We start from the raw sequence: 25,892 nt of genomic DNA, 5'->3' as shown, positions 1-25,892 counted from the left end.
TATGGATGCATTTCTCACCATTTACTTCTTTGCATGATTAGGAGCATTTCTAAGTGTCAGAGAAAGCAACTTGCTTCCACTTCATGAAAAAAACATGGCACACTGATAATTCTACTTACATATAGGAGCAGTGTCTTTGAATTGTTTTACACACTTCTGGCACTGGCATGTTACCATGCCAACGCATTATAAAATCAATCACTCTTAAAGTAGTACTTTCAAAGCTGTATTTACTTCTTGCAGTACTTTACATCTTGGCAGCTTGGAAATGCATTTATACAATTCTACAACATTCATAAAATCTCTCCAAATAAGAAAGTTAACTTAAAATCTATAAAATACACTGTACATTTGATGTTCTAGAGGATACTTCACTGAATTACTGTTGCTGGTCTCCCTAAACATAAAATAAAATCTGTACCTTTCCAGAAAAGAATAGCAAATGCAATTATCTGGCAAATAGGATGTGGATTTAAAACTTTTTTTTTTAATAAATTATTCCCCAAACATACAATTTATAAAATTATATATACAAAGAGCAACTGGTAACAAATCCCAGTTTTAAATACATTTTTTATATAAGATTTACCAGAGGTCAGCACCCTGATATGACAAGAGGCAATATAACTTTTCAGGATATTTGTACATACATGTTCTTGAGTTTAAGTGTCTTTCAAACATGGCAGTGCAGAGCTCTTTTAAAACAAAAGTTGCGTTGTTCAGTATAGCCAACAATTCTGAACAAAATCAGCATTTTTTTGTTGTTAGGTTAAAGAGGAAGATACATTTGTTGGCAAGCTTTTGTTATAGGGAAGTTGTGTGTGCAAGAGGGAGTGCTGTAAACCACCAAATTTATTCAAACTGTTTTTTTCCTAAATTTAATTACAAGCAAATGCAGTGTAACCCTCTTTTGGGCATCACTGTATCATGAATAGTGATACTTGAATTATAATCAAGTTGTTGACTAACCAGTATGGCAAGTTTTGGCAGCGTTTGGATAGCTCACCTCTTTCTAACCTTCATGTCAAATGCTAAAAAAAACCCCTACAAATATTAGCATATCATTATTTCTGTTTTCTTTTTGGGAGTGGTTGGTGGTGGTGGTTCGCTAGCAGTCTTTTAAGCTCAGCTGCTTGCTGCCAACAAGAAGCCACAGTAGAACAAATTGCATAGTGCACACTAAAGACAAACAAACAAACAAACAAAAAAACCACAGTCCTAGACCTCCCTCCCCATCGTTTTAGCACCCACTAACACCACAGCGGCTGGCTTGCAAGACCACAGCGAATTAAAAGCATCACCATCAAAATGCTCTTGGGGGAGGGAGAGGCAGGGAGGCAACATGAGGCCGAAAAAAAGCATCCAGACCAGCGTTGTGGGGATCAACAGAGGAAGAAGGGAAAAACGTCCACATTCGGGGAGATGTCTGGGTGAATGGAAGGGAGGGAGCATAGGGGGACGGTGCTCAAATTAACGGTCAAAGTGTTTATTAACATTTCGTTCTGAAGGACCATCCGCCCTCAGGCCTCCCCCCGCCGGAGCTGCCAGAGCCCCCCCCATGTTTCTGAGCGTAAGGGAAAAGGTGAGAAGAAGCCCAGCGAGACGCCAGATGCGGAGAACCCTGAAGCGAATGGAGGACGAAAATGACGGCGGAGGAGGGGAAGGAGGCGGGATCACTGGAGCCGCGCCAGCAGCGGCAATAAGATGGAGGCCAGAAGAGCCCAGGCAGCGCCGGCGGTCCGGCCGGCGCTATCTGTCTGCATGGGGAAGCCGGGCTCGGAGCCCGTATTGTCCTCTTGGTCGCCCTTCCCCTTCTGGCTTGGGTACTCCTCGTAATCCTCATCGTAGTACTCTTCCAGCCCCCCGTCCGAGCCATCGCTGCTGCCAGCGCCGTTGTTGCCCATATCCGCGCCGAAGCAGAGGCGAGCCATGTTTTCCTTGACCGACTCACAGATGGGCCGCTCCAGTCCGTCGCACACGCAGTCGTTGAGCAGCGCGGCCTTGGGAACGTCCAGCATGTCCTCGATGACGGCGCGGCACTCCGGCGTGCAGCGCAGCCCGTTGAATAGTTTCCCGCAGTAGGTCATGTAGCGGCTGAGCGCCACGCTGCACCGGCTGTCCCAGTCGCAGTGCCGCCGCGCCTCTGTGCAGCCCATGACTCCAGGGCCGCCTGTCCCGGGACCACGTCCGGGGCTGCCCGCCGCCGGGCTGCTGGTGCGGGGCAAGCAGGGCTCGATGGCGCGCTTGGCGGCGCGGCAGGTTTCATCTTGCGCGCAGTCGCAGTCCTCCAAGGCTGGGCCGTGCTGGGTGTGGTTGAGCTGGATGAGGGCCGCGATGCAGTGGCTGGGGCAACGCCACCTGGAGGAGGTGACAGAGTCTGCAGCGGCCGCCGGCCCTTCCTCACTGCCTTTCGCCGGCTGCTGCTGCAGGAGCACTGGGGCGCACGCCTCGGCGTACAGGTTGTAAGCGTAGCTGCACTCGGACTCCCCTTGACACTGCAGTACCGCCTGCCAGCAGATCAGCCGCCGGCCCTGCACCAGCGAGCCCCATGGCGGCCACACGGCGCCCAGTGCTGCCGCCAGCCACAGCCAGGCGGCAGGACGCGGCCAGAGACGCCCGCCGCCTCCGTACCGACCGGGTGAGCGGGCCACCATCGCAGGCGGCGGCGGCTGCTGCTGCCGCAGGGTCCCGGGCAGAGGCACTGGTAGACGAGGAGGAGAAAGAGTTGCCTCCCGTGGAAAAGTTTGCAAAACTGCCAACCACGCGCATGAGGTCTCCTCGCATCAATCCATCCGCGCGGGCTCCGGACCCCTCCAGCCCCCGGGAGCTGAAACCAGCGCGACCGTGGTACGAAGCAGGCCCGTGACCCCCACCCGTTGCTCCCGACTTGGCGAGGCGGCGAAGGCGCCCGGAGACGTGGGTGATATCAGTGCAAACAGGGGCTCAGAGGAGAGCGGCTCCGGAGTGCGCTCGGGGGCTCGCAGGCTGCGCCGAGAGAGCTCATGGTGCTGCTCTACTTCTCATGCAGATCCGTTTCTCTTTTTTTTCGTCTTCCCCCCCCCCCCCCCCCCCCCGCGCCAAAATAAATGCCCAGCTGCTTCTGCTTCCTCTTCAGGAGCTTTTAACTCTCCGCTCGCAGTATCTCTGCACATGCCAGCCACTCCGATCCCATTCACAGTCCCGGCTCCATTCACTCCCTCTCGGTACGGATTGCACTTTCAGGTAGAAGGGAGAAGAAATGCCTCTCCCCGTTAGCAAGAAGATAGCACAGGGGGAGGAAAAAAAGGCAGGCTTCAGGGTCTCTCTCTCTGGGTGACTGATGCTGCTTCTGTTGTCAACAACCCCTGCAAGCTGCTCTGCAGATTCGTCTGTGGATCTTTTTTTTTCTTTGCAAGGCTTTAAATACAAAAGTGCCCTCAGAGCAGCAGCAACGTACTCTGATTAGGCTTCATTATACATGCATGGAAAAGCAAACAAACAAAAAAATTAGCAATGCTTCTTCTTTTACACATCCCCCCAGGCTGCGCGCTCTTTCTCCCCTTTTCTCCACTTTTTTTCTTCCTTCTCTCGGCCCCCTTTTCCTGCTTTGCGACTTGCCATTGGTCCTGCCTGTTGTTGAAACATTTTTTTCCCCTCCTATCTTTACGATCTACTGGAGAGAGGGAAAGAGAGGCATGCTGGAGGGCAGTTCACATACAAAACTTGAAAGGAAAGGCTTAAGGAGAGTGACAGCCCCCCGAGGAGCCCCTCCTCCCGTTAAGGCGGTGCAGCAGGCGGGCAAGGGGCACGCAGAGGCAGGACGCTCCGGAGTTCGCAGGGAGTCGGCAGGACTCTCCTGGGAGCATCGTGCCCCATAACCACAGAGGCAGAAATACAGGCGGCATGGATCTGTGTACTGCTTTTGCGGGAACGTTGCTCTTAAACTGAGCCAGCTCCTTCCAAAAAGAAAAAAAAGTCTCTAACTTATGTGTGCACCCAAACTTCCCACTGATTCAAGTGGGGGTAGAGCTACTTCTCCAAAGGCAGGGAAGATCAGGCTCAAAATTAGACCGACTTTGTTCTTAATGAAATCTAAACAGAGCTCCTGGTTTCAGTGTGCTAATACACCAAGAGCAAAGTGAAGTCTCTTAGTGGTGTACTGTAACCATATAAGTACTGCTACTGCTATGCCTTCGGTATTGCTACTTTCCACTTAACACATCCCCAATGATTTTAAGCTTCTTGTCTGAGAATTTTGTATATGGGTTTAACACACTAACCTAGAAAGATGTTTGTTCACAGAAATACAGTAGATCTCAGTATAGTTCTTTGATACTTTATTAAGATTTGCCAGCTAATAAAAAGTTGCTTGAAATCTGTTAGCTAAGAGGATGAAATCTGTTTTCATTGGAAAAAAATATGTTGCTGATGCCCTGCCTTCTTGTTAAACTATGTTCTTTTTGCTTTGTTTATAAGGAAGTAGGCACAAAAATATAGATATTCAGGCACAAGAGGAGCATGACTAAGTAGTGGTGCATTTACCCGTTGCCTTTCATTTTAATACTACCTTAATTCCTGAGCAACAGTCTTCGACCACAGCATCAGTATCTGCTGCCTGTCAAAACTGGTGCTATTTTCATCCCAAGACTATCAACTTCATCTGCAACAAAAATTAGGACTAAACCTATTTTCCAGAACCTCAAGGAGCTTGGGTTCCTACGTGGTGTAGCTTGATGGCTGTCTGAAAGTGCGTGGAAGGTGGAATAGTGATGTGGTACAGCTGGGAGTCAGTATGATTGATGTGTTGAGAAGCATTCATAAGCATTTGCTCCACTGTGATCAGTTTTATGCTCAGCTTGTGTTTCTCCTTCAGTACAGCTCTGCCTCTTCTAGTGCAAAAATTGTGTTTACTTGTATTTAAATCCATGAAAACTGACCTAAAGAGCAGCCATCCACCTAGTTAATTGCTATTTCTTTTAATTCTCATTTAACAGTGGTGTTATAAAAGCCAGATGCTGTTCAGACAGGGTACAGTAAATACACATCTCTGTCTAGGCTGGGCTCATTCATGTATTTCTTTGCAGTCCTGTTCACTGATGATACTCCACTCCCTCTCCTCAACTGGACAGGGGGAGAAAAAAGACCCACGAAAGGCTTGTGGGTCGAGATAAGGACAGGGAGATGACTCAGCAATTACAGTCATGGGCAAAACAGACTAGACTTGGGGAAATTAATTTAATTTATTGCCAATCAAATCAGAGTAGGGTAATGAGAAATAAAACCAAATCTTAAAACACCTTCCCCCCACCCCTCCCTTCTTCCCGGGCTCAACTTCACTCCTGATTTTCTCTACCTCCTCCCCCGAGTGGCACAGAGGGATGGGGAATGGGAGTTGCACCTGGTGTCCAGCCAAGGTCAACCCACCACATATATATATGTGAGTCAGAAAATGTAGCAGAAAATCTCTGCCTACAAATAATGTAATGCTTCATGCCATTCTGTGCCTTTCAGACCAGCAGGCAAAATGAACACTGAGTGGGGGTTGCGGTCAGTTCATCACACGTTGTCTCTGCCACTCCTTCCTCCTCACACTCTTCCCCTGCTCCAGCGTGGGGTCCCACCCACGGGAGACAGTCCTCCACAAACTCCTCCAACGTGGGTCCTTCCCACGGGCTGCAGTTCTTCATGAAATGCTCCAGCGTGGGTCCTTTTCATGGGGTGCAGTCCTTCAGGAACAGACTGCTCCAGCATGGGTCCCCCACGGGATCACAAGTCCTGCCAGAAAACCTGCTCCAGCATGGGGTCCTCTCCACAGGGTCCTGCCAGGAGCCTCCTCCAGCGCAGGCTCTCCACGGGGTCACAGCCTCCTTCAGGGCACATCCACCTGCTCCGGCGTGGGGTCCTCCACGGGCTGCAGGTGGATATCTGCTCCACCATGGACCTCCATGGGCTGCAGGGGGACAACCTGCTTCACCATGGTCTTCACCACAGGCTGCAGGGGAATCTCTGCTCCAGTGCCTGGAGCACCTGCTCCCCCTCCTTCTTTGCTCACCTTGGTGTCTGCAGAGTTGTTTCTCTCCCATATTCTCACTCCTCTCTCCTCTGGCTGCTGTTGCGCAGCAGTTTTTTTCCCCCTTCTTAAATATGTTCTCACAGAGGTGCTACCACCGTTGCTGATTGGCTCAGCTTTGGCCAGCGGCGGGTCCATCTTGGAGCTGGCTGGCACTGGCTCTATTGGACATAGGGGAAGCTTCTGGCATATTCTCACAGAAGCCACCCCTGCAGCCCCCCCGCTACCAAAATCTTGCCATGCAAATCCAATACAATATAATTTAGGTTTAATTGCTTCTGGAGCAGGTTGGCCATGTATGTTTGCTCACCAGTCAGCCTGGGGCTCCTTTTGACTCCCTATGGTCTAATTGTGGTGGGCTGACCTTGACTGGCTGCCAGACCCCCACCCAGTCATGCTCTCATTCCCTCTTCTCAACAGGACAGGGGGAGAACATAAGATGGACAAGCTCATGGATTGAGATAAAAACAGTTTAATAAGAAAAGCAAAAGCTGCACATGGAAGCAAAGCAAAAAGAGGAATTTAGTCACTACTTCCCATTGGCAGGCAGATGTATAGCCATTTTCTGGGAAGCAGGGCCTCAGTACGCATAGCGGTTGCTTCGGAAGACAAACACCATAACCATGAATGTCCTCCCATCGTCCCCCTTTCCCTCAGCTTTTATTGCTGAGCATGACATCATATGGTATGGAATATCCCTTTGGTCAGTTTGGGTCAGCTGTCCTGGCTATGTCCCCTCCCAAGATCTTGCCCACCCCCAGCCTGCTGGCATTTAGGTGGGGGAGTTGGAGAGACAGCCTCCATACTGTGCCAGCACTGCTCAGCAGCAGCCAAAACATTGGTGTGTTATCAAATACAAAGCAGAGCACTATAAGGGCTGCTACAGGGAAAGTTAACTCCATCCCAGCCAGACCCAATACAATCTCCACCCCCTTATTCCATACCATTTGTGTCATGCTCAGGTATCACATAATTTGATACATTTACATATCTTCTGACCATCCCATTGTTATCTGTTTCTCATTCCTGAAATCCTCTCTTACCAACACTTACAAATTATACTACATACTTAAACCGTCTTTATACCCAACATACAGATTTATACATTCTCATTAACTACTATCCCCTGTCCTTTAACAGATAGATAGATAGATAGATAGATAGATATTATTTCCCCATTCCACGGGCCTCCGCCACTCCCCAAAATGTCCATAAGAACAGGCTATGACTTGGGCCCCATCTGTCAAGATGGGCGCTCAGGACAGGAGAAGCAGCATGTTCAATTGTTGGGCACCAACACCAGCTTGGTTTGGGTAATTGTTGCATTTGCCTCATTCCTTGTGAAGCTCACTCTTCGTTGGTTCAGGTAGCCCCTGCTACATTACTTCCTACAACATACAACTCACATCACAGATTATTTTTCCCCAAGGTTAAATCTCCTTGAGGCACACACTGGGTCTCCCCATCCTTCCGTATTACCCATCAAGTACACCCAGGTCCTTGAGTGAAGACAATCCCACGAATGGGTTTGCCTTTTCCCAAGGGAGGAGCAATCCACACCGCCTTCCCCAGCCACTTCCCTATGTGCACTATGGGGACCTTATCTCCTCCCACAGTATGTAGGGGTTTTGTTTGGGCAGGACCAGGACGGTTAGCAGATCCTCTGGTGTTAACCAGCCAAGTGGCTTCTGCTAAATTTATATCCCAGTGCTTCCATACCCCAGTGTCCAACACTCTCAGCAAAGGCTTTAACAGTCCATTATATCATTCAGTCTTTCCAGAGGCTTGTGGGTGATAGGGGATGTGATACACCCAGTCAATGCCGTGTTTCTTTGCCCAGGAGTCTATGAGGTTATTTCAGAAATGAGCCCCCTTGTCTGACTCAATTCTTTCTGGGGTACCATGTCACCACAAAATTTGCCTTTCAAGGCCTAAGATGGTGTTTTGGGCAGTGGCACGGTTTACAGGGTATGTTTCTAGCCAACTGGTAGTTGCTTCCACCATGGTGAGTATGTAGCGCTTGCCTTGGCAGGTTCGCAGCAATGGTCCAATATAGTCAACTTGCCAGGTCTCACCATATCAATATTCCAGCCACTGCCCTCTATTCCAGGGACACTTTGGTCATGTGGCTCTCTTGATTTCGGCACATTTCACATTCATGGGTGACCTGTGTGATGGCTTCCATGGTCAGGTCCACCCCTCGATCATGAGCCCATCTGTATGTTGCATCTCTCCCTAGATGTCCCAATGTTTCGTGGGCCCACCAAGCTACAAATAGCTCACCCTTATGCTCCCAGTCCAGGTCCACCTGAGCCACTTCAATTCTGGCAGCTTGGTCTACCTTCTCGTTGTTTCAATGTTCTTCAGTGGAGCGGTTCTTGGGCATGTGAGCGTCTACATGATGTATCTTATAGAGCAACGTTTTCTACCTGGGCAGCGATGTCTTGCCACAATGTGGCAGCCCAGATGGGTTTACCTCTGCGCTGCCAGTTGCTCTGCTTCCATTGCTGCAACCACCCCCACAGGGCATTTGACACCATCCATGAGTCAGTATAGAGAGAATACTGGCCACTTTTCTTGTTCAGCAATCTCTAGGGCCAGCTGGATGGCATTCACTTCTGCAAACGGACTTGACTAGCCTTATCCTTCAACAGCTTCAATGACTTGTGTGGGACTCCACACAGCAGCTTTCTACTTCCGATGGTTTCCAACAACATGACAGGATCCATCAGTAAACAGAACATAACACCTTTCACTTTCTGATAACTCATTATATAGAATCACAGAATCATAGAATGGTTTGGGTTGGAAAGGACGTTTGAAGATCATCTAGTCCGATTCCCCTGCCACGGGCAGGGACATCTTTCACTAGATCAGGTTGCTCAAAGCCCTGTCCAACCTGACCAACTGCCAATGATGGGGCATCCACAATTTCTCTGGGCAACCTGTTCCAGTGCTTCACCACCCTCATCGTAAAAAATTTCTTCCTTATGTCCCATCTAAAACTACCCTCTTTCAGTATAAAACCATTGCCCCTTGTTCTGTCACTACAGACCCTGGTAAAAAGTCTCTCTCCATCTTTCTTATAATCCCCCTTTATATATTGAAAAGCCACAATAAGGTCTCCCCGAAGCCGCCTCTTCTCCAGGCTGAACAACCCCAACTCTCTCAGCCTTTCTTCATAGGAGAGGTGTTCCATCCCTCTGATCATTTTCGTGGTCCTCTTCTGGACCTGCTCTAACAGGTCCATGTCTTTCTTGTCCTGGGGACCCCAGAACTGGATGCAGTACTCCAGGTGGGGTCTCATGAGAGCGGAGTAGAGGGGCAGAATCACCTCCCTTGACCTGCTGGCCATGCTTCTTTTGATGCAGCCCAGGATATGGTTAGCTTTCTGGGCTGTGAGCGCACATTGTTGTGAATAGTTGCGAGATAAACGGCTGGATTAATCAAGCATAAGTCAAGCATACAAGGCCTAAACTAACGAGCACATCGTGAGATAGATAAGAACTAGCAGAAACCAGACAAGGACAACCAGAACTGTAACAAAGGGCGGTGATGAGCCAATTTGTGACCACATAAGGAAAAGTTCACCTCCTGCAGAGACCACCAGAGACCACTAGAAACCACCCAAGACCACTAGAAACCACCTGAGACCCCTGTAGAAGCTCCTAAAGGACTCAAAACGCATGCGTGAAAGACTATGCAGATATTATAATTAGTTCTGGGAAATGTAATGAATATGTATGATTGTTCCAAGAAATGTGATGCATATGTATATCGAAGAACCATATAAGGGATGGTTGATGCAATGTACGGTGTGCATGCTAGGCGGAGAGATCCCCCATGCACCCGGCGCCGAATAAAGTAATGCCTGCTCTTTAATACACCCAGTGTTAAGGAGTTTCATTCCTGATTTTCAGTGACAATTTGGCGACCCAGGTGGGACACCACATCTGACACTCGACGGATTCTCGGGATCGAGAGGACTCCAGCACCACCGAAGTCTTCTTTTTCGGGGAGATCCTCCGGACCCCTGATCCAGTGAGTTCAGTGCAAGATCCCCTGGGATTATAAGGCATTACGTATAAGGGAACCAGTCCGTAAATCGGAGAACAAAATTCCCACTGGATTGAGTTACAGGGATTAAAAGGAAGGCTTGTTTGCACATTATTACAGGGACGCCTGGAGTGCCAGCCATGGAAGGGAAGGTATAAGGGAAAACCGGTTAAAGGGAAAGCTTGTTTGCATGTTATCACGGGGACGCTCGGAGTGCCAGCCGCGGAAGGGTGTGTGAGTGAGTGAGTGAGTGTGTGAACATGTCTGATATTGCTAATTGTCGGTAATTATTGTCTGTAATTGTTGTATCATGGGTTCTGGACAATCCTTAGAAGGGGGAATCTTGAAAAAGTCACCTCTGGGATGTTTGTTAAAGCACTGGAAGGATGTTGGGAATGACCCTGTCACAAGGAAGCAATTGATTGAATATTGTAATCATTGTAAATGATTGATTGAATATTGTAATCACTGTATATTTTCAAAGACCAAGAAAAATGACCAAAGAATGGGACTTTGAAGTATAATACTATATTACAATTAATGTTGTTTTGCCGCCGTGAAGGGAAATGGAATGAAGTGCCTTATGTTGATTTGTTCTTTACATTGCGAAATCGACTGGAATGGCAGAAAGATTGTTGTTTAGTGCCAAATGATCCTATGGTTCTGGCTTTAGAGAAGGATCAGGGAAAGAAACCAAGGAGATGTTGTTCTGCTTGTAGTATTGGAAAGCGTTGTGTTAAGTATGGAAAGTCGGAGGAGGATGATGTAGATTTACTAGTGGCCCCAGGGCAAAGGAGGTGGGAGTCACAAAGCCAAGAGAGGTCAGGGAGAAGGCAGGAAGATGAGTTGAGTACAGACGAAGAAGGGGTTTTTAGCCCCATAGCCGGGAGAACTAGGAGGGGAATGGAACATCGTGATGCGGAAAGGGGGGAGGCACTTCAAGCCCCTCTCCGGCAAGTGGTTGGGAATAACGGGCCAGTTACTGTTAAAGTTCCATTTTCAGTAATTGATTTAAGAACCTGGAAGGAATTGGCAGGGACATATAGAGAAGATCCAGAGAAGGTAGCAAAAATATTTGAGACCATAGTCCGAACCCAGGACCCGGATTGGATCGATATACAGGTGGTGTTGGATACTTTGTTAACTCTAGACGAGAGAACTATGGTATTAGCTAAAGCTAAAGAAGAGGCAGAAAGATTACATGCTCAGAGTGCCCAAACAGGAACTGTGAATGACCACTTTCCACCTGCGGATCCCCGATGGGATCCTAACAACCCAGCTCAACACGAATTATTGACCAGATACCAGATATTGATAGTGTTTGGTATAAAACACACTATTCCAAAAGCTATTAATCTGTCCAAATTGTACCAGGTGATACAAGGGAGGGAAGAATCTCCCTCTGACTTTCACGAGCGATTAATGTCTGCAGCTCGGAAGTACACAAACCTAGATCCTGAAAAGGAAGGGGATGCTTTGCAATTGGTATCTTTGTTTGTAGGACAGTCTGCACCAGATATCAGGAAGAAGCTTCAGAGATTAGAGGGAGAAGATTCCAGGAACCTTAACAAATTACTAGAAGCCGCTTGGAAGGTGTATAACAACAGGGAGGTTGTTGAGGGGAATTGGGAAAGGAAGTTGATTGCTGCACTGACAGAACAAGGATCATGAGGAGTAGGGTATGGGGGGCGAGGTCGGGGAAGCGCTGGAGGAAACCGATTCCAGCGCCGACCTCTGGATAGGGATCAATGTGCTATTTGCAAGGAAAAGGGACATTGGAAACGAGAGTGTCCATGAGGGAGGAGAGTTAGCGAAACTACCCCTGATCAGGCTGTAAGACTGTTGACTCTAGATGAGGCATGAAGAGGACCGGGGGAGTCATCCCCAGCTGAGCCCCTGGTTACCCTGACGCTGGGGAATGAGAGGACGGATTTTTTAGTAGACACTGGAGCAGCATACTCTGTTTTAAATACTTGTAAAGGGAGTTTTAGTCAAGATACCGTAAATGTAGTTGGTGCCACAGGGAAAGGGGAAAACAGGCCGTTTTTCCAGCCATTAAAATTTCCAGCCATAGGAAGGCGATGGTTGACGCACCAATTCTTATACATGCCTGAATGCCCAATGCCATTGTTAGGAAGGGATATTCTGAGTAAACTGAATGCATGAATAACTTTTGAAAATGGCCGTGTACAAGTCCATATTCCAGAAAGTAAAGCCCTGGAAGCCCAGGTTTTTATGTTACAGCAACTCAAGGCAGAAGAAGGGATTCCACAGGAGGTAGAGAATGCCGTTACTCCGCTGGTTTGGGCCACTGAAATCCCAGGGAAATCACGAGCAGCAGAACCAGTAAGAATACAACTAAAACCTAACGCCAGACCGGTAAGACAAAAACAATATCCTTTAAAATTGGAAGTCAGAAGGGGATTGGAAAAAAATGATGTCCTGGTTTCGGCAGGGCTAGAGTTAATTTCCTTCCTAGTAGCTGGTACAATGCTGTGTTTTGGATTTAGGATGAGAACAAAGTTGATAACGCACCGATGTTTTAGTTGTTGCTAGGTAATGCTTACACTAGCCAAGGACTTTTCAGCTTCCCATGCTCTACCGACTGAGAAGGCTGGAGGTGCACAAGAAGCTGGGAGGGGGCACAGCCAAACTGGCCAAAGGAACATTCCATACCATGTGACGTCATGCTCAGTACATAAACTGGGGAAAGCTGGCTGGGGGGGCCGCTGCTCGGGGACTGGCTGGGCATGGGTCGGCGGGTGGTGAGCAATTGCACTGTGCATCACTTGCTTTGTGTATTATTATTATTATCATATTATTATTATTATCATTTTATTTCAATTATTAAACTGTTTTTATCTCAACCCACGACTTTTTCTCACTTGTGCTCTTCCAATTCTCTCCCCCATCCCACCGGGTGGGGGGAGTGAGCGAGTGGCTGCGTGGTGCTTAGTTGCCGACTGAGGTTAAACCACAACAGTCCTTTTTGGCACCCAACGTGGGGCATGAAGGGTTTGAGATAATAACAGATTAACCGGAGTGTATTAAGGAAATTATATCTGTTAATAGTTGTGGGTCACAATGTTGGTTTCTCTGTTCTCAATATTGATTTGTGTAATCTGCATCGCGCTCCATTTTTTGCTGTACATGTTAAAGATTGGTGTTGGTTTTTGCAGTTTGCTGTGGTCTGCAGTGATTAGTGATGTTTCGCTTGTGAGGTTTGATTTTAGAACATTGACCTTGATGTTAGTGTGGTATGTAAGTTTCGCAATGAAGCCGTTACTGTACCATGGATACCATATCGTGGAGAAAACTAGCAATTGCAGTAACTTTTCTGAGAGTTTTTTTATGGAGAAAACAGAGAATGGCAGCATCGCTACCTTCTTCTATGATGTTTCCTCCTTCATTAGAGTAACTTTTCAGTATTTTGAACATCCTTGGGTAGTTAAGATACTTCTATTGGTACTTCTTCGGAATACTGTTTCCGTTTTGTCTAAAGTTGGTAAGCAATTTAAGAATATCATCCAGAGACCTGCCACAAGGCTGGATAGTTATGAGTGGCAGGGTGTGTGGGACAAGATGGGCAAGTACCTAGGCCAATGGGCACCCCCAGTGTTTTGGAACTTCACCCCTGAGCAAGTGCAGAATCCTGAAAAATTAGTAGAATATTTGGACAAAGTATGCTGTCACCCTGGCAACTCCAGAGAGATGCAGATCATTGCAACGTGCTGGGGCCTGGCCCATGCCTACCGAGCCCTGTTCAACACCATTCAGTACCCTCAAGGGGAAGAGGTGGTCTCTGGCTCTGACAGTAAAACGACACGCACTGCGGCCACTCCGACCCCAGCGACATGCTCTGCGGTTACTCAGACCCCGGTGACGGGCCCTGCGGCCACTCCGAACCCAGTGACAGGCCCCGCGGCCACTCAGATTCCGGCAACCTGCCCTGCGGCCACTCAGACCCCAGCGACACGCCCTGTGGCTGAACCAAAGAACCAGCCTGTGCCGGTATCAGTCGCCCCTATACACAAGAAGAAATCTTGGAAGCAGAAGTCGGCTTGTTTAGTAAGGGAGGAAGAAACTTCCTCTAAAAGGGAGCCGGAGGAAGAAGTGTACGAGGCAGACTACCCTGGAGAAGGGCCATCACAAGAACAGGAGGAGGAGAGCCGGCCGCTGCTTGGGGAGGAGGAAGAGGAAGAACTCATAAACGAGGCAGTGACCACCCGATCTCTATCCCTGAGTGAGCTGCGAGATATACGAAAAGATTTCAGCCGCCGTCCAGGTGAGCATATTGTCACCTGGCTGCTCCGATGCTAGGATAATGGGGCCAGTAGCCTGGAATTAGAGGGTAGGGAAGCCAAGCAGCTGGGATCCCTTTCTAGGGAAGGGGGCATTGACAAAGCGATTGGAAAAGGGACACGAGTCCTCAGCCTTTGGAGGCGACTCTTGTCAAGCATGAAGGAAAGGTATCCCTTCAAGGAAGATGTCATATGTCGCCCAAGCAAGTGGATCACCATCGAGAGGGGTATCCAGTTCCTGAGGGAATTAGCTGTGCTGGAGGTGATTTATGGTGACCTGAGCAATGAACAGCTATCCAAAGATCCAGATGAAGTCAAGTGAACACGACCCATGTGGCGGAAGTTTATAAGGAGCGCACCATCGTCATACGCCAACTCATTGGCAGAAATGACCTGGAAAGATGGAGAGGAACAAACGGTGGATGAATTGGCTAGTCAACTCCGGCAATACGAAGAAAGTCTCTCTTCCTCCGTCGTCTCGGCTGTGGAGAAACTGTCCTGGGAGATCCAGCAACTCAGAGAGGATAGGTCCTACTCCTCACCTGTATGGACCAGTATCTCGGCTATTAGGAGTCAGCGTTCTTTTGCTCAAGAGAGAGAATATAAAGGGTACACACCACGGGGCACCCTATGGTTTTACCTGCGTGACCACGGAGAGGACATGAGGAAGTGGGATGGGAAACCTACTGCAGCCCTAGGGGCACGGGTACGCGAATTGCAAGGGAAAACAATCACAGAAAGGGGTTCTTCCAGGAAAATTGCTGCTCCAGTTTCCAGCGGGCAGTTCCCCAGACAGAGTAGAAGGGCCGATCTTACTCTTGATCTTAATGAAGAAACTTCTGACTCGTATTTACAAGAAAAGTGAAAGGAGTACTGTGATGAGGACTAGAGGGGCCCTGCCTCCAGCCAGGGGGAGGAAAGGGACAACCGGGTTTACTGGACTGTGTGGATTTGGTGGCCTGGCACATCAGACCCACAGGAGTATAAAGCTCTAGTAGACACCGGTGCACAGTGTCCCCTAATGCCATCAAGCTATATAGGGGCAGAACCCATCTGTATTTCTGGGGTGACGGGGGGATCCCCACAGCTAACTGTATTGGAAGCCGAAGTGAGTCTAACTGGGAATGGGTGGCAGAAGCCCCCCATTGTGACTGGCCCAGAGGCTCTGTGCATCCTTGGCATAGACTACCTCAGGAGAGGGTATTTCAAGGACCCAAAAGGGTACCGGTGGGCTTTTGGTATAGCTGCCTTGGAGATGGAGGAAATTAAACAGCTGTCCACCTTGCCTGGTCTCTCGGAGGACCCTTCTGTTGTGGGGTTGATGAGGGTCGAAGACCAACAGGTGCCAATCGCTACCACCACAGTGCACCGGCGGCAATATCGCACCAACCGAGACTCCCTGATACCCATCCATAAGCTGATTCGTCGACTGGAGAGCCAAGGAGTGATCAGCAAGACTCGCTCTCCCTTTAACAGTCCCATATGGCCAGTGCGGAAGTCTAATGGAGAGTGGAGACTAACAGTAGACTATCATGGCCTGAACGAACTCACGCTGCCGCTGAGTGCTGCTGTGCCAGACATGCTAGAACTTCAATACGAATTGGAGTCAAAGGCAGCCAAGTGGTGTGCCACAGTTGACATCACTAATGTGTGTCCTGGTTTCGGCAGGGATAGAGTTAATTTCCTTCCTAGTAGCTGGTACAGTGCTGTGTTTTGGATTTAGGGTGAGAACAATGTTGATAACACACCGATGTTTTAGTTGTTGCTAGGTAGTGCTTACACTAGTCAAGGATTTTTTTGCTTCCCATGCTCTACTGACTGAGAAGGCTGGAGGTGCACAAGAAGCTGGGAGGGGGCACAGCCAGGACAGCTGACCAAAACTGGCCAAAGGGCTATTCCATACCATGTGACGTCATGCTCAGCATATAAAGCTGGGGGAAGAAGAAGGAAGGGGAGGATGTTTGGAGTGATGGCGTTTGTCTTCCCAAGTAACCATTACGGGTGATAGAGCCCTGCTTTCCTGGAGATGGCTGAACACCTGCCTGCCGATGGGAAGTAGTGAATGAATGCCTTGTTTTGCTTTGCTTGCGTGCATGGCTTTTGCTTTACCTATTAAACTGTCTTTATCTCAACCCACGAGTTTTCTCACTTTTACTCTTCCGATTCTCTCCCCCATCCCACTGAGGGGGAGTGAGCGAGTGGCTCTGTGGTGCTTAGTTGCCGGCTGAGGTTAAACCACAACAATGCGTTCTTCTCAATCCCTTTGGCAGCAGAGTGCAGGCCACAATTTGCTTTCACTTGGAGGGGCCTCCAGTACACCTGGAACCGACTGCCCCAGGGGTTGAAACACAGCCCCACCATTTGCCATGGACTGATCCAGACTGCACTGGAACAGGGTGAGGCTCCAGAACACCTGCAATACATTGATGACATCATCGTGTGGGGCAACACAGCAGGAGAATTTTTTGAGAAAGGGAAGAAAATAGTCCAAATCCTGCTGAAGGCTGGTTTTGCCATAAAACAAAGTAAGGTCAAGGGACCTGCACAGGAGATCCAGTTTTTAGGAATAAAATGGCAAGATGGACGTCGTCAGATCCCAATGGATGTGATCAACAAAATAACAGCCATGTCTCCACCAACTAGCAAAAAGGAAACACAAGCTTTCTTAGGCGTCGTGGGTTTTTGGAGAATGCATATTCCAAATTACAGTCTGATTGTAAGCCCTCTCTATCAAGTGACCCGAAAGAAGAACGATTTCAAATGGGGCCCTGAGCAACGACAAGCTTTTGAACAAATTAAAGAGGAGATAGTTCATGCAGTAGCCCTGGGGCCAGTCTGGGCAGGGCAAGATGTAAAAAATGTGCTCTACACCGCAGCCGGGGAGAACGGCCCTACCTGGAGCCTCTGGCAGAAAGCACCAGGGGAGACTCGAGGTCGACCCCTAGGGTTTTGGAGACAGGGATACAGAGGATCCGAGGCCCGCTATACTCCAACTGAAAAAGAGATATTGGCAGCATATGAAGGGGTTCGAGCTGCTTCAGAAGTGATCGGCACTGAAGCACAGCTCCTCCTGGCACCCCGACTGCCGGTGCTGGGCTGGATGTTCAGAGGGAGGGTCCCCTCTACACATCATGCAACTGATGCTACGTGGAGTAAGTGGGTCGCACTGATTACACAACGGGCTTGAATAGGAAACTCATCTGGTCTACAATATAAGTTCTAGATTGAAGAACCAAGGCTATCATCTGAAAAAATACAAATTTCCATGATCATCTGAGATGCAATAATGCTGCACATTCTGTTTGGATCAACACAACTGACAGTCTGGAATGCTTCCGATGAACACCAACTCCATGATGAATAAGAATAATGGATGATTTCAGGTACAGTATTAAAGATGTAGTGTTTCAGAAAATGGACACTTCCAATAATTTTCTTAAGTTACAGCTGCACTGATTTCCCCTTATATGTTACAATAATTTATTCCAATCGCTTTTAACAATGATCTATTGTAATGGTCTTTTCTTCTGTATGTTGAAATGAAAGAAGTTAACTTAAGACTTTTAAATATTTTTTAGCTTTATATTATAAATGAAGTCATCTAAGAATCCATCATAACAGTGCTTGAATTTTACAGTTTAGACATAAGTCACAAAATTGGGTTTATAAAACAGACATGTAAAATATTAGATTGACTGAATCTCAGTATTCTGTGGTTCTCTCTCAGTCAACGCTTCCAGGTTACTGAGCTATCATCTTATGCTGCAACAAAAGGGAAAACATACTGACCTGTTCCAAAGGACTTTGGAGCTGGCCCTTTGTGAATATACAGTGGAAAAAAATAATTTAATTAAATGTGGCATCATTTATCCCATATGACTAACATTTGAAGAAGTAGACAACCAGTATCGAAATGTCAGTCTAAATATGCATTTATCATTGTCTTAACGCTTGAAGATGATAAAACAAAAAAAAAAATGAAAAGGTCCCATGCCTGAATTCCCTTACATACATGCTTTACTTAATGATTCTCTAGTATAACTCTAGAATGAAAAGAACTAGGTATTATCATATTTGCTCAAGTAAGGATTCAAGAAACTGCTTCAAATACAAGTCTACTCATAGTTATAGTGTTTTAAAATGCCAAAGAAAAGTCCACACCTAAATATACTGCTATCTAATGTATAAGCTGGGCGGAATACGTATGGCTGTATAAGTTCAAAGCCAGCTGGATGCCAGTCATTTCTTATTAATGATGCTTGGACTGGAGCTTTCTGGAATCCAGTTGGGTCTGAATATACATATATCTGCTAAAGACTTTTCAGACACCATCTTATCATAGAAAAAACAGAATACTCATTTGTAATCAGTTCAAGTAATAGTTGCACCTATGACCGAAGGGCAAAAGCCAGAAGGAAGGTGGGAAAATGCAGAGAAATGCAGAGATTTTCAAGCAAAACACTACCCTTACTGCCATTTACAGCAATAAAAAGATGCTTATTCATAGAAGTACTTACAGGACCAATGCTTATGTACATATTCATGTAAATAAAAAACATAATACAGTGTGCCAGTACTTAATGCCAGAGTTTGAGTTTATTACTTCTATTGTTCTTTAGTACTTTATTTTCATTTTCCCCTTTGGACTTTTTATGAAATTCATAAACTAGCTTAGAAATTAACATTAATTCATTAATTCAAAGTTAATGTGTTAATGAAAAAAAAAGGTCTTTCTAAATCTTAAAGGATGTACATGAAGTACATCTGACTCAGAACTGAACACAAGAGCTTAGTCATAAGTTGTTTGGGAATTCTTAAATCATGAACCTGTGGTAAACATTGAAACATATGAGCAGAACAAACTCTTGATTTTGGTGATGCTAAGCAAAGACTGTTGCTGCTGCAATTTCATAAATAAAAATATTTACGTTTCCTGCTAACCTCCCATGTTAAAGCAATGGGTTCTGAAGCATGTGTTCATCCTACAGCTTGGGGAGGAATATTCTAATGATAATACTTATCAGATCTCAGTTACCCCATCCACTCTTTCATAGCAATGAGCAGCTTCCCTTTATTTCACTTTCTCAAAACCTCCTGTTTTATAGCACATGACCTATGGTTTTAATGAAAGGTAATAATGTACCTCTAGACACCATTTCCATGCAGATTTTGACTCTGGAAGATATCTACATTGAATGGGCACAAACACAAGAACACAAATGTATGGCATTTCTAGTATGGCAGCACCTATTAGATACATTAGAATATGCTAATAAAAGAAAATGCTGGTTTTTCAGTATCTTTGAAAAATCAGTTAATATAGTGGTAGGATTTGGACCATCCACCAAACATTTTCTAGCAAAAGGGTAAAATCTAACCACTGGAAACAGATACGAAGATGGACTGCAAAGCCCCAAACTGGTTATGAAACAGTTTTCTCAAGTAATGATAGAGTTAAAATCCACAGGTGTCTTACTTTTCAGTATCAGAATACCAAGAGAAACATACAACCAGGTGCTGGTTTTGGCTGGGACAGAGTTAATTTTCTTCATAGTAGCTAGTATGGGGCTATGTTTTGGATTTGTGCTGAAAACAGTGTTGATAATTCAGGGATGTTTTAGTTATTGCTGATAAGGGCTTACACAGAGTCAAGGCCTTTTCTGCTCCTCAGACTGCCCCACCAGTGAGTAGGCTGGGGGTGCACAAGAAGTTGGGAGGGGACACAGCTGGGACAGATGACCCCAACTTACCAAAGGGATATTCCATACCATATGACGTCATGCTCAGCATATAAAGCTGGGGGAAGAAGAAGGAAGGGGGGACGTTCAGAGTGATGGCGTTTGTCTTCCCAAGTAACCGTTACGCGTGATGGAGCCCTGCTTTCCTGGAGATGGCTGAACACCTGCCTGCCGATGGGAAGTAGTGAATGAATTCCTTGTTTTGCTTTGCTTGCGTGCATGGCTTTTGCTTTCTCTATTAAACTGTCTTTATCTCAACCCACAAGTTTTCTCACTTTTACTCTTCCGATTCTCTCCCCCATCCCACTGTGGGGGGAGTGAGCGAGCAGCTGTGTGGTGCTTAGTTGCCGACTGGGGTTAAACCACGACAAGCATACAACCAGGAGCTTATACTCCACAGAAGATTGCAGTCTTTATTTGCTTGGGAAAATTTCTATTTTTCTCTCCAGTTATTGATTTGATGTTAGCTAAATACACAAAGAAACTCACAAACCAATAGAATCTATAAACACATTAAGTCCAGAAAATTTCCAATTATGAAAATATTGCTTCTTCCTGACTGAAATGAGCTTTTTAACAAAGCACCAAAACACAGCATTACAGAAACTGCAAAAAAAGCATTGTTTGTGTCACATACACAAATCTCATACCAAGTGCATTAGTAACTGTCCATATACATTATGATTTTATGAGCTGCTATTTACAGCCAAGTAATTGTCTGCTTCCCCCAATCTAAGTATTTATTTACATCTGATCACTGACAGATGAGCTTGACCACTTAGGAATTTAGAATATTTAAAAAAAAATAAATTCCAAATTGCCCCCTGTATTGGGTTTGCTTGGAAAGGTTTTGGTATTGGGGGGGCTGCAGGGGTGGCTTCTGTGGGAAGATGCCAGAAGCTTCCCCCATGTCTGACAGAGCCAGTTCCAGATGGCTCTAAGAGGACCTGCTGCTGGACAAAGCTGAGCCAATCAGCGACGTTGGTAGCGCCTCTGTGATAACATATTTCAGAAAGGGTAAAAAACACTGAGCAACAGCATCTGGGAGAGAGGAGTGAGAATATGGGAGAGAAACAACTATGCAGACACCAAGGTCAGTGAAGAAGGAGAGGGAGGAGGTGCTCTAGGTGCTGGAGCAGAGATTCCCCTGCAGCCCGCAGTAAAGACCATGGTGAAGCAGGTTGTCCCCCTGCAGCCCATGGAGGTCCATGGTGGAGCAGATATCCACCTGCAGCCTGTGGAGGACCCCACACTGGAGCAGGTGGATGTGCCCTGAAGGAAGCTGTGACCCCATGGAGAGCCTGTGCTGGAGCAGGCTCCTGGCAGGACCTGTGACCCTGTGGAGAGAGGAGCCCACGCTGGAGCAGGTTTTCTGGAAGGACCTGTGGCCCCGCGGGGGACCTGCGCTGGAGCAGTCCATTCCTGAAGGACTGCACCCTGTGGAAAGGACCCATGCTGGAGCAGTTTGTGAAGAACTGCAGCCCGTGTGAAGGACCCACGTTGGAGAAGTTCGTGGAGGACTGTCTCCTGTGGGAGGGACCCCACGCTGGAGCAGGGGAAGAGTGTGAGGAGTAAGGAGCGGCAGAGACAAAGTGTTATGAACTGACTGCAACCCCCATTCCCCATCCCTCTGCTGCACCACTCGGCAGAGGGGGGGAGGTAGAAGAGTTAGGAGTGAAGCTGAGCCTGGGAAAAAGGGAGGGGTGGGGGGAAGGTGTTTTTAGATTTGTTCTTATTTCTCATTATCCTACTCTTTGATTGGCAATAAATTAAATTATTTTCCCCAAGTCCAGTCTGTTTTGCCCGTGATAGTAATTGGTAATCAATCTCCCTGTCCTTATCTCGACCCATGAGCTTTTCCTTGCATTTTCTCCCCCTTTCCTGTTGATGGAGGGGGAGTGATAATGGGGCTTGGTGGGCACCTGGCAGTCAGCCAAGGTCAACCCAGCACACTTGTATAAACTCACAGGGTTACTTCACAAAAGAGTATTTGATTTTAGGTTATGTGATAAAAACTCATCTGCACACCCACAAAGGAGCACAGAGAGACAATGGCAGGAGTGGGAGCCCAAATAATACTATGCAGGGCTACTCCCAGGCCCATCACAGGAACCATCAGCCCATCAAAGGTTCATGTCCACAAGCCCAGAAGAGCACAGGGGCACAATGGCAGGTGAGAACCCAAATCAAGGACTCCCAAGAAACAAACACCTTGTCCAGGCCCCTCCCAGGGCTGTCCCAGCAGATCCTTAGCCCCATTGTTGAGGCATGAAACCCATCACCATGAATCAATGGGAGCAGCACCTTTCAGACTAGGGGTTGCTGCCTAGGGGTGTGGGACATGTTATGGGATGCAGGGGGAAAGCAGTTCGAGATTGCACAGGGCTTATGGGATGTCTAGGGAAGGAGCCAAAGATGGCAAAAAGGGGGGGGGGGGGTTAGGTGATTTGGCGAGGAGCAAGAGTGGGAAAATAGAGGGGTAAGGGGATAAAAAGGCCCAGTTCCATGCAAATAGTTTGCTGGTCAGTATGCTTGTCTGGCTATGCCCTGTGCCTGATCAGCACAGTCTGTCCTATCTTCTTATTAAATTCCTTTCTAACTCATTCCTGGGTGAGGGCTCTCTATTCTGTGTGCATGTGCGTGTATGGGGGCCTGAGTACCAGCAACTGGAGTTGGACCATGAGTCAGAGGGCCCATGTGTCCCTGGTGCCAGCAACTGGAGCGAGCGTGCATGTGCGAGTGTGTGTGATCACTAGTGAAGATCAAGCCGGACTAGCTGGTGAGTAGGTGAAGTGGCCTGGGAGCAACAAGGTGAATGGGTCTCTAGGGGCCAACTCTGGGTGTGAGAGTACCTGTGTATCTCTAAGGGCAAGAGCACAGGGGGGTCAGCTACTGGGACCTGGGAAGTCCTGCATAGCTGTGTGTGTGCGTGATGGTCTGTACCAGCAACTGGAGTGGGGCTGCAGCCTCAGGGGCTCTGTAGGGCGTGAGAAGACTGTTATGGTAACCCAGGATAGTTTGTCTCCCCCATCCGAGTATGTAGAGTCCCAAGCACGTCTTATCTCATTCTTATGGTAACTTGGGATAGTTTGCTTCCCCCCCCATCTGCACATACCCTTGCACGGGCGTCAACGTGACAGCCAGCTGCAGATCTCAGAATTCAGACAACAGCACCTGCATTACATTGTTACCGTAAGTCGGCAGATGAAGAACTCTCTAAGACTCAATTTGGAGTTTTAGAAAGCAGGCATTCTTTATTGCAGCGCTGGGTGCAAGGTGGAATTTCTACAAATCAAGCACACCTATGGCTAGATCACCGTTACATTTATACACAAGAATTTCAAGGTACTACACTCCCAGTTACAATGATTGGTTAGTGATTTACATATAATTATAATATCGATTATGTCATTCTCTTCTGTTACTACGCTTGCGCGGGGGAAGGGTCTTCACCTGGGCAAGGGTCTTCTTGACCTGTGGGTGTGGTTTTTAGTATTATAATGAAGACAGTTCACTTCAGGACACCTTAAAAGCAGGTTTTGTTGCCAAGTTGGCCAGCTAGATATCTACCTTGCCAGGCTGTCAAATAACTCATCCCATATACAATAGAACCTAGGGGCTCTGTTTATGATCTAGAGAGTCCAGAGAATAGGGAATAGGGACTTCAAGCAACACAGCCTCAAATAATAAGTAACACAGCATCCTATACATAATGCTACCATAGGGGCTAACTTATTGGAATCAAAATGTTCTTATAGTTGATTATTTCACAACCTAAAGATTCAGTAAAACTTAAGATAATCTTCAACAACATCAGCGAGTTCACTAATGAGCAAAACAGAACATTGCATATGCATGATATCTTAATCAGCGCAAGTTTTATTATCCACCCCTGTGGTGCTTTCCCTTGAGCTTTACCCTCAGCAGGGCTCTGCTGCGTTGGGTTTCCCCATTTTGACTAGCGTCGGCGTCCCAGGACACCCACCATGGTAATTCTATGCTTTCAATAAAGCCAAAGCTTTCACTTGCCGAGTGTTGTGCCTCATCCTTGAGGGGTCCGCACCTGCTTTTCGCTCATAACAGGCTTGTATGTCCAGGTGCCAGCAACTGGGGAGACTGGGATCTAGGGACCAGCTACTGGGCAGACTGTGTCTGAGCCCAGCTGCTGGAAGAATCCACCTCATACATATGTGTGTATATATATTCTCACTAGTGGACCTCCATCCTGCTCAGTCAGAAAGTTGGTGCTGTCTGTATTTGTGTGAGTGCTCTAAGTGTCTGTGTGATCTGTGTGGCCAGCCATGCATATATGTGGTGTATATGTATGCTCTGTGTGTGTGTGTGTGTGCGCGCCTACTGGGAATACACCTTCAGCCTTGCTACTGGTTGGACCTAGGGACATGGAGTTGCAGCAGCCTCGCCTTTCTCGGGCTGTTGGATCTGGCATGATATATTTTCCTCGAACATTTGAAAGGAACACTAGCTTTTTGTTAACTAGAAAGCTTTAACTGAAAAGATGTCTGCTCCTCAAAAATCTACACCTCAACTCAGATAAATGCATATAATGTTCTGTTGCACATAGACTGTGGAAAAAAACAAACAGTACTTTCAATTGGTATTACATATATGCTGGGCAATGCCACATTTGAGAACCAAGGATATACAGTCATTATGTTCAAGTGGAAATAAAGATCCTCTATTTCATAAGACCCAAGCTCACTCTTTTGAATAAAGAACACTCTAAAACCCACTCTAGGATACTTGACTTAAAAGAATAACAGGACACAAAATTTAACCACAGCTTCTATAGCCATGATATCATATCCATGGAATGCTTGACTGATTTTTTTTTTTTGCACAGTATGCTTGAGGCCAGTCCACTGATCCCAGCTCAGCATTTTCAATTATGAAAAGAGGCACTAATCCAGTCTTTGGCTGCATTAACTCACTTTCCCCAAAATGTGTCTTCAGTTGTAGATCTGGATTTAATTGCCCAATCAATCAGGTTTAAGCTCAGAGGTAGGACTGGGGAGCTCATTATCATAAGCTTTTTACTTGGCAGCTGATTATCTTCATCATTAAAACCAAAATTGATTGCACTGGACGACCTTTAAGCCAAAAGCCCCACGACCTTCTTTAGGTGACTGATACAGAGAAGGTCAGAGTTTTTTGTAATAAATGGATACATTAATTAGTAATGTTATTGCCAGAATATGTATGCTTACATACAGCTAACAGAGACAGCCAACAGGTGCAGCAGTTTGTGCAGCAATCTCTGGGTTGTGCTTTGGGATCTTCTGGACCTTCTGGGGACAAGGTCCAAGATCATCAGGGAACCCTCTGAGAAACTTCAGGGTGCCTGCTGCTGTCAGGCAAGGATGAGGTAAGGAGAGTCACAAGGGTGTGGGCCCAAGGAAGCTCTAGCAGCTTCTAACAAGCGTGATTAGCTGCCCTTGATCCAGGGCACCTGGAGCCTTTGTTGCAGCTACCCCGATTAGGGATGGTCAAGCACTCTTGGGAGTTCTCCTCCCTCCTGCTGGTGAGGGGAAAAGGTGTTTGAGCAAGGCCTGTGTATGAGGATGTTTGTAGCTGTGGAGGAGTCGATGAATCCACACAGAGGGCAAACAATGCAAGGAGAATTCAGTAGGGAAGCAGATATATTGAGGCTTGGGAGTAAAGAGGGAAACAAGTGTAGAGGATGTACACTTACAACAACAGAGGGGTCAAAAAATGGAATGTAAATGGTAT

General features: G+C 47.0%; 1 protein-coding gene across 1 annotated transcript; it reads right to left on the bottom strand.

Annotated features, from left to right (window-relative positions):
• Nucleotides 1-213: 213 nt before the first annotated feature.
• Nucleotides 214-2,654, bottom strand: LOC143171912 (growth arrest-specific protein 1-like). The gene has a single exon (XM_076361093.1). It carries the CDS (start codon nucleotides 2,652-2,654, stop codon nucleotides 1,674-1,676), a length of 981 nt encoding a protein of 326 aa, XP_076217208.1. The 3' UTR covers nucleotides 214-1,673.
• Between the last annotated feature and the right edge of the window lie 23,238 nt (nucleotides 2,655-25,892).

The sequence above is a fragment of the Aptenodytes patagonicus genome, chromosome W (assembly GCF_965638725.1).
Source record: "Aptenodytes patagonicus chromosome W, bAptPat1.pri.cur, whole genome shotgun sequence".
In the NCBI taxonomy this organism is placed as follows: domain Eukaryota; kingdom Metazoa; phylum Chordata; class Aves; order Sphenisciformes; family Spheniscidae; genus Aptenodytes; species Aptenodytes patagonicus.
The sequence above is the reverse complement of the archived record's forward strand: the minus strand, read 5'-3'. Positions and strand labels throughout refer to the sequence as shown.

What these genes read in the sequence shown, in the direction of transcription:
- LOC143171912 (XM_076361093.1), bottom strand. Translation starts at nt 2,654, where the DNA reads ATGGTGGCCCGCTCACCCGGTCGGTACGGAGGCGGCGGGCGTCTCTGG.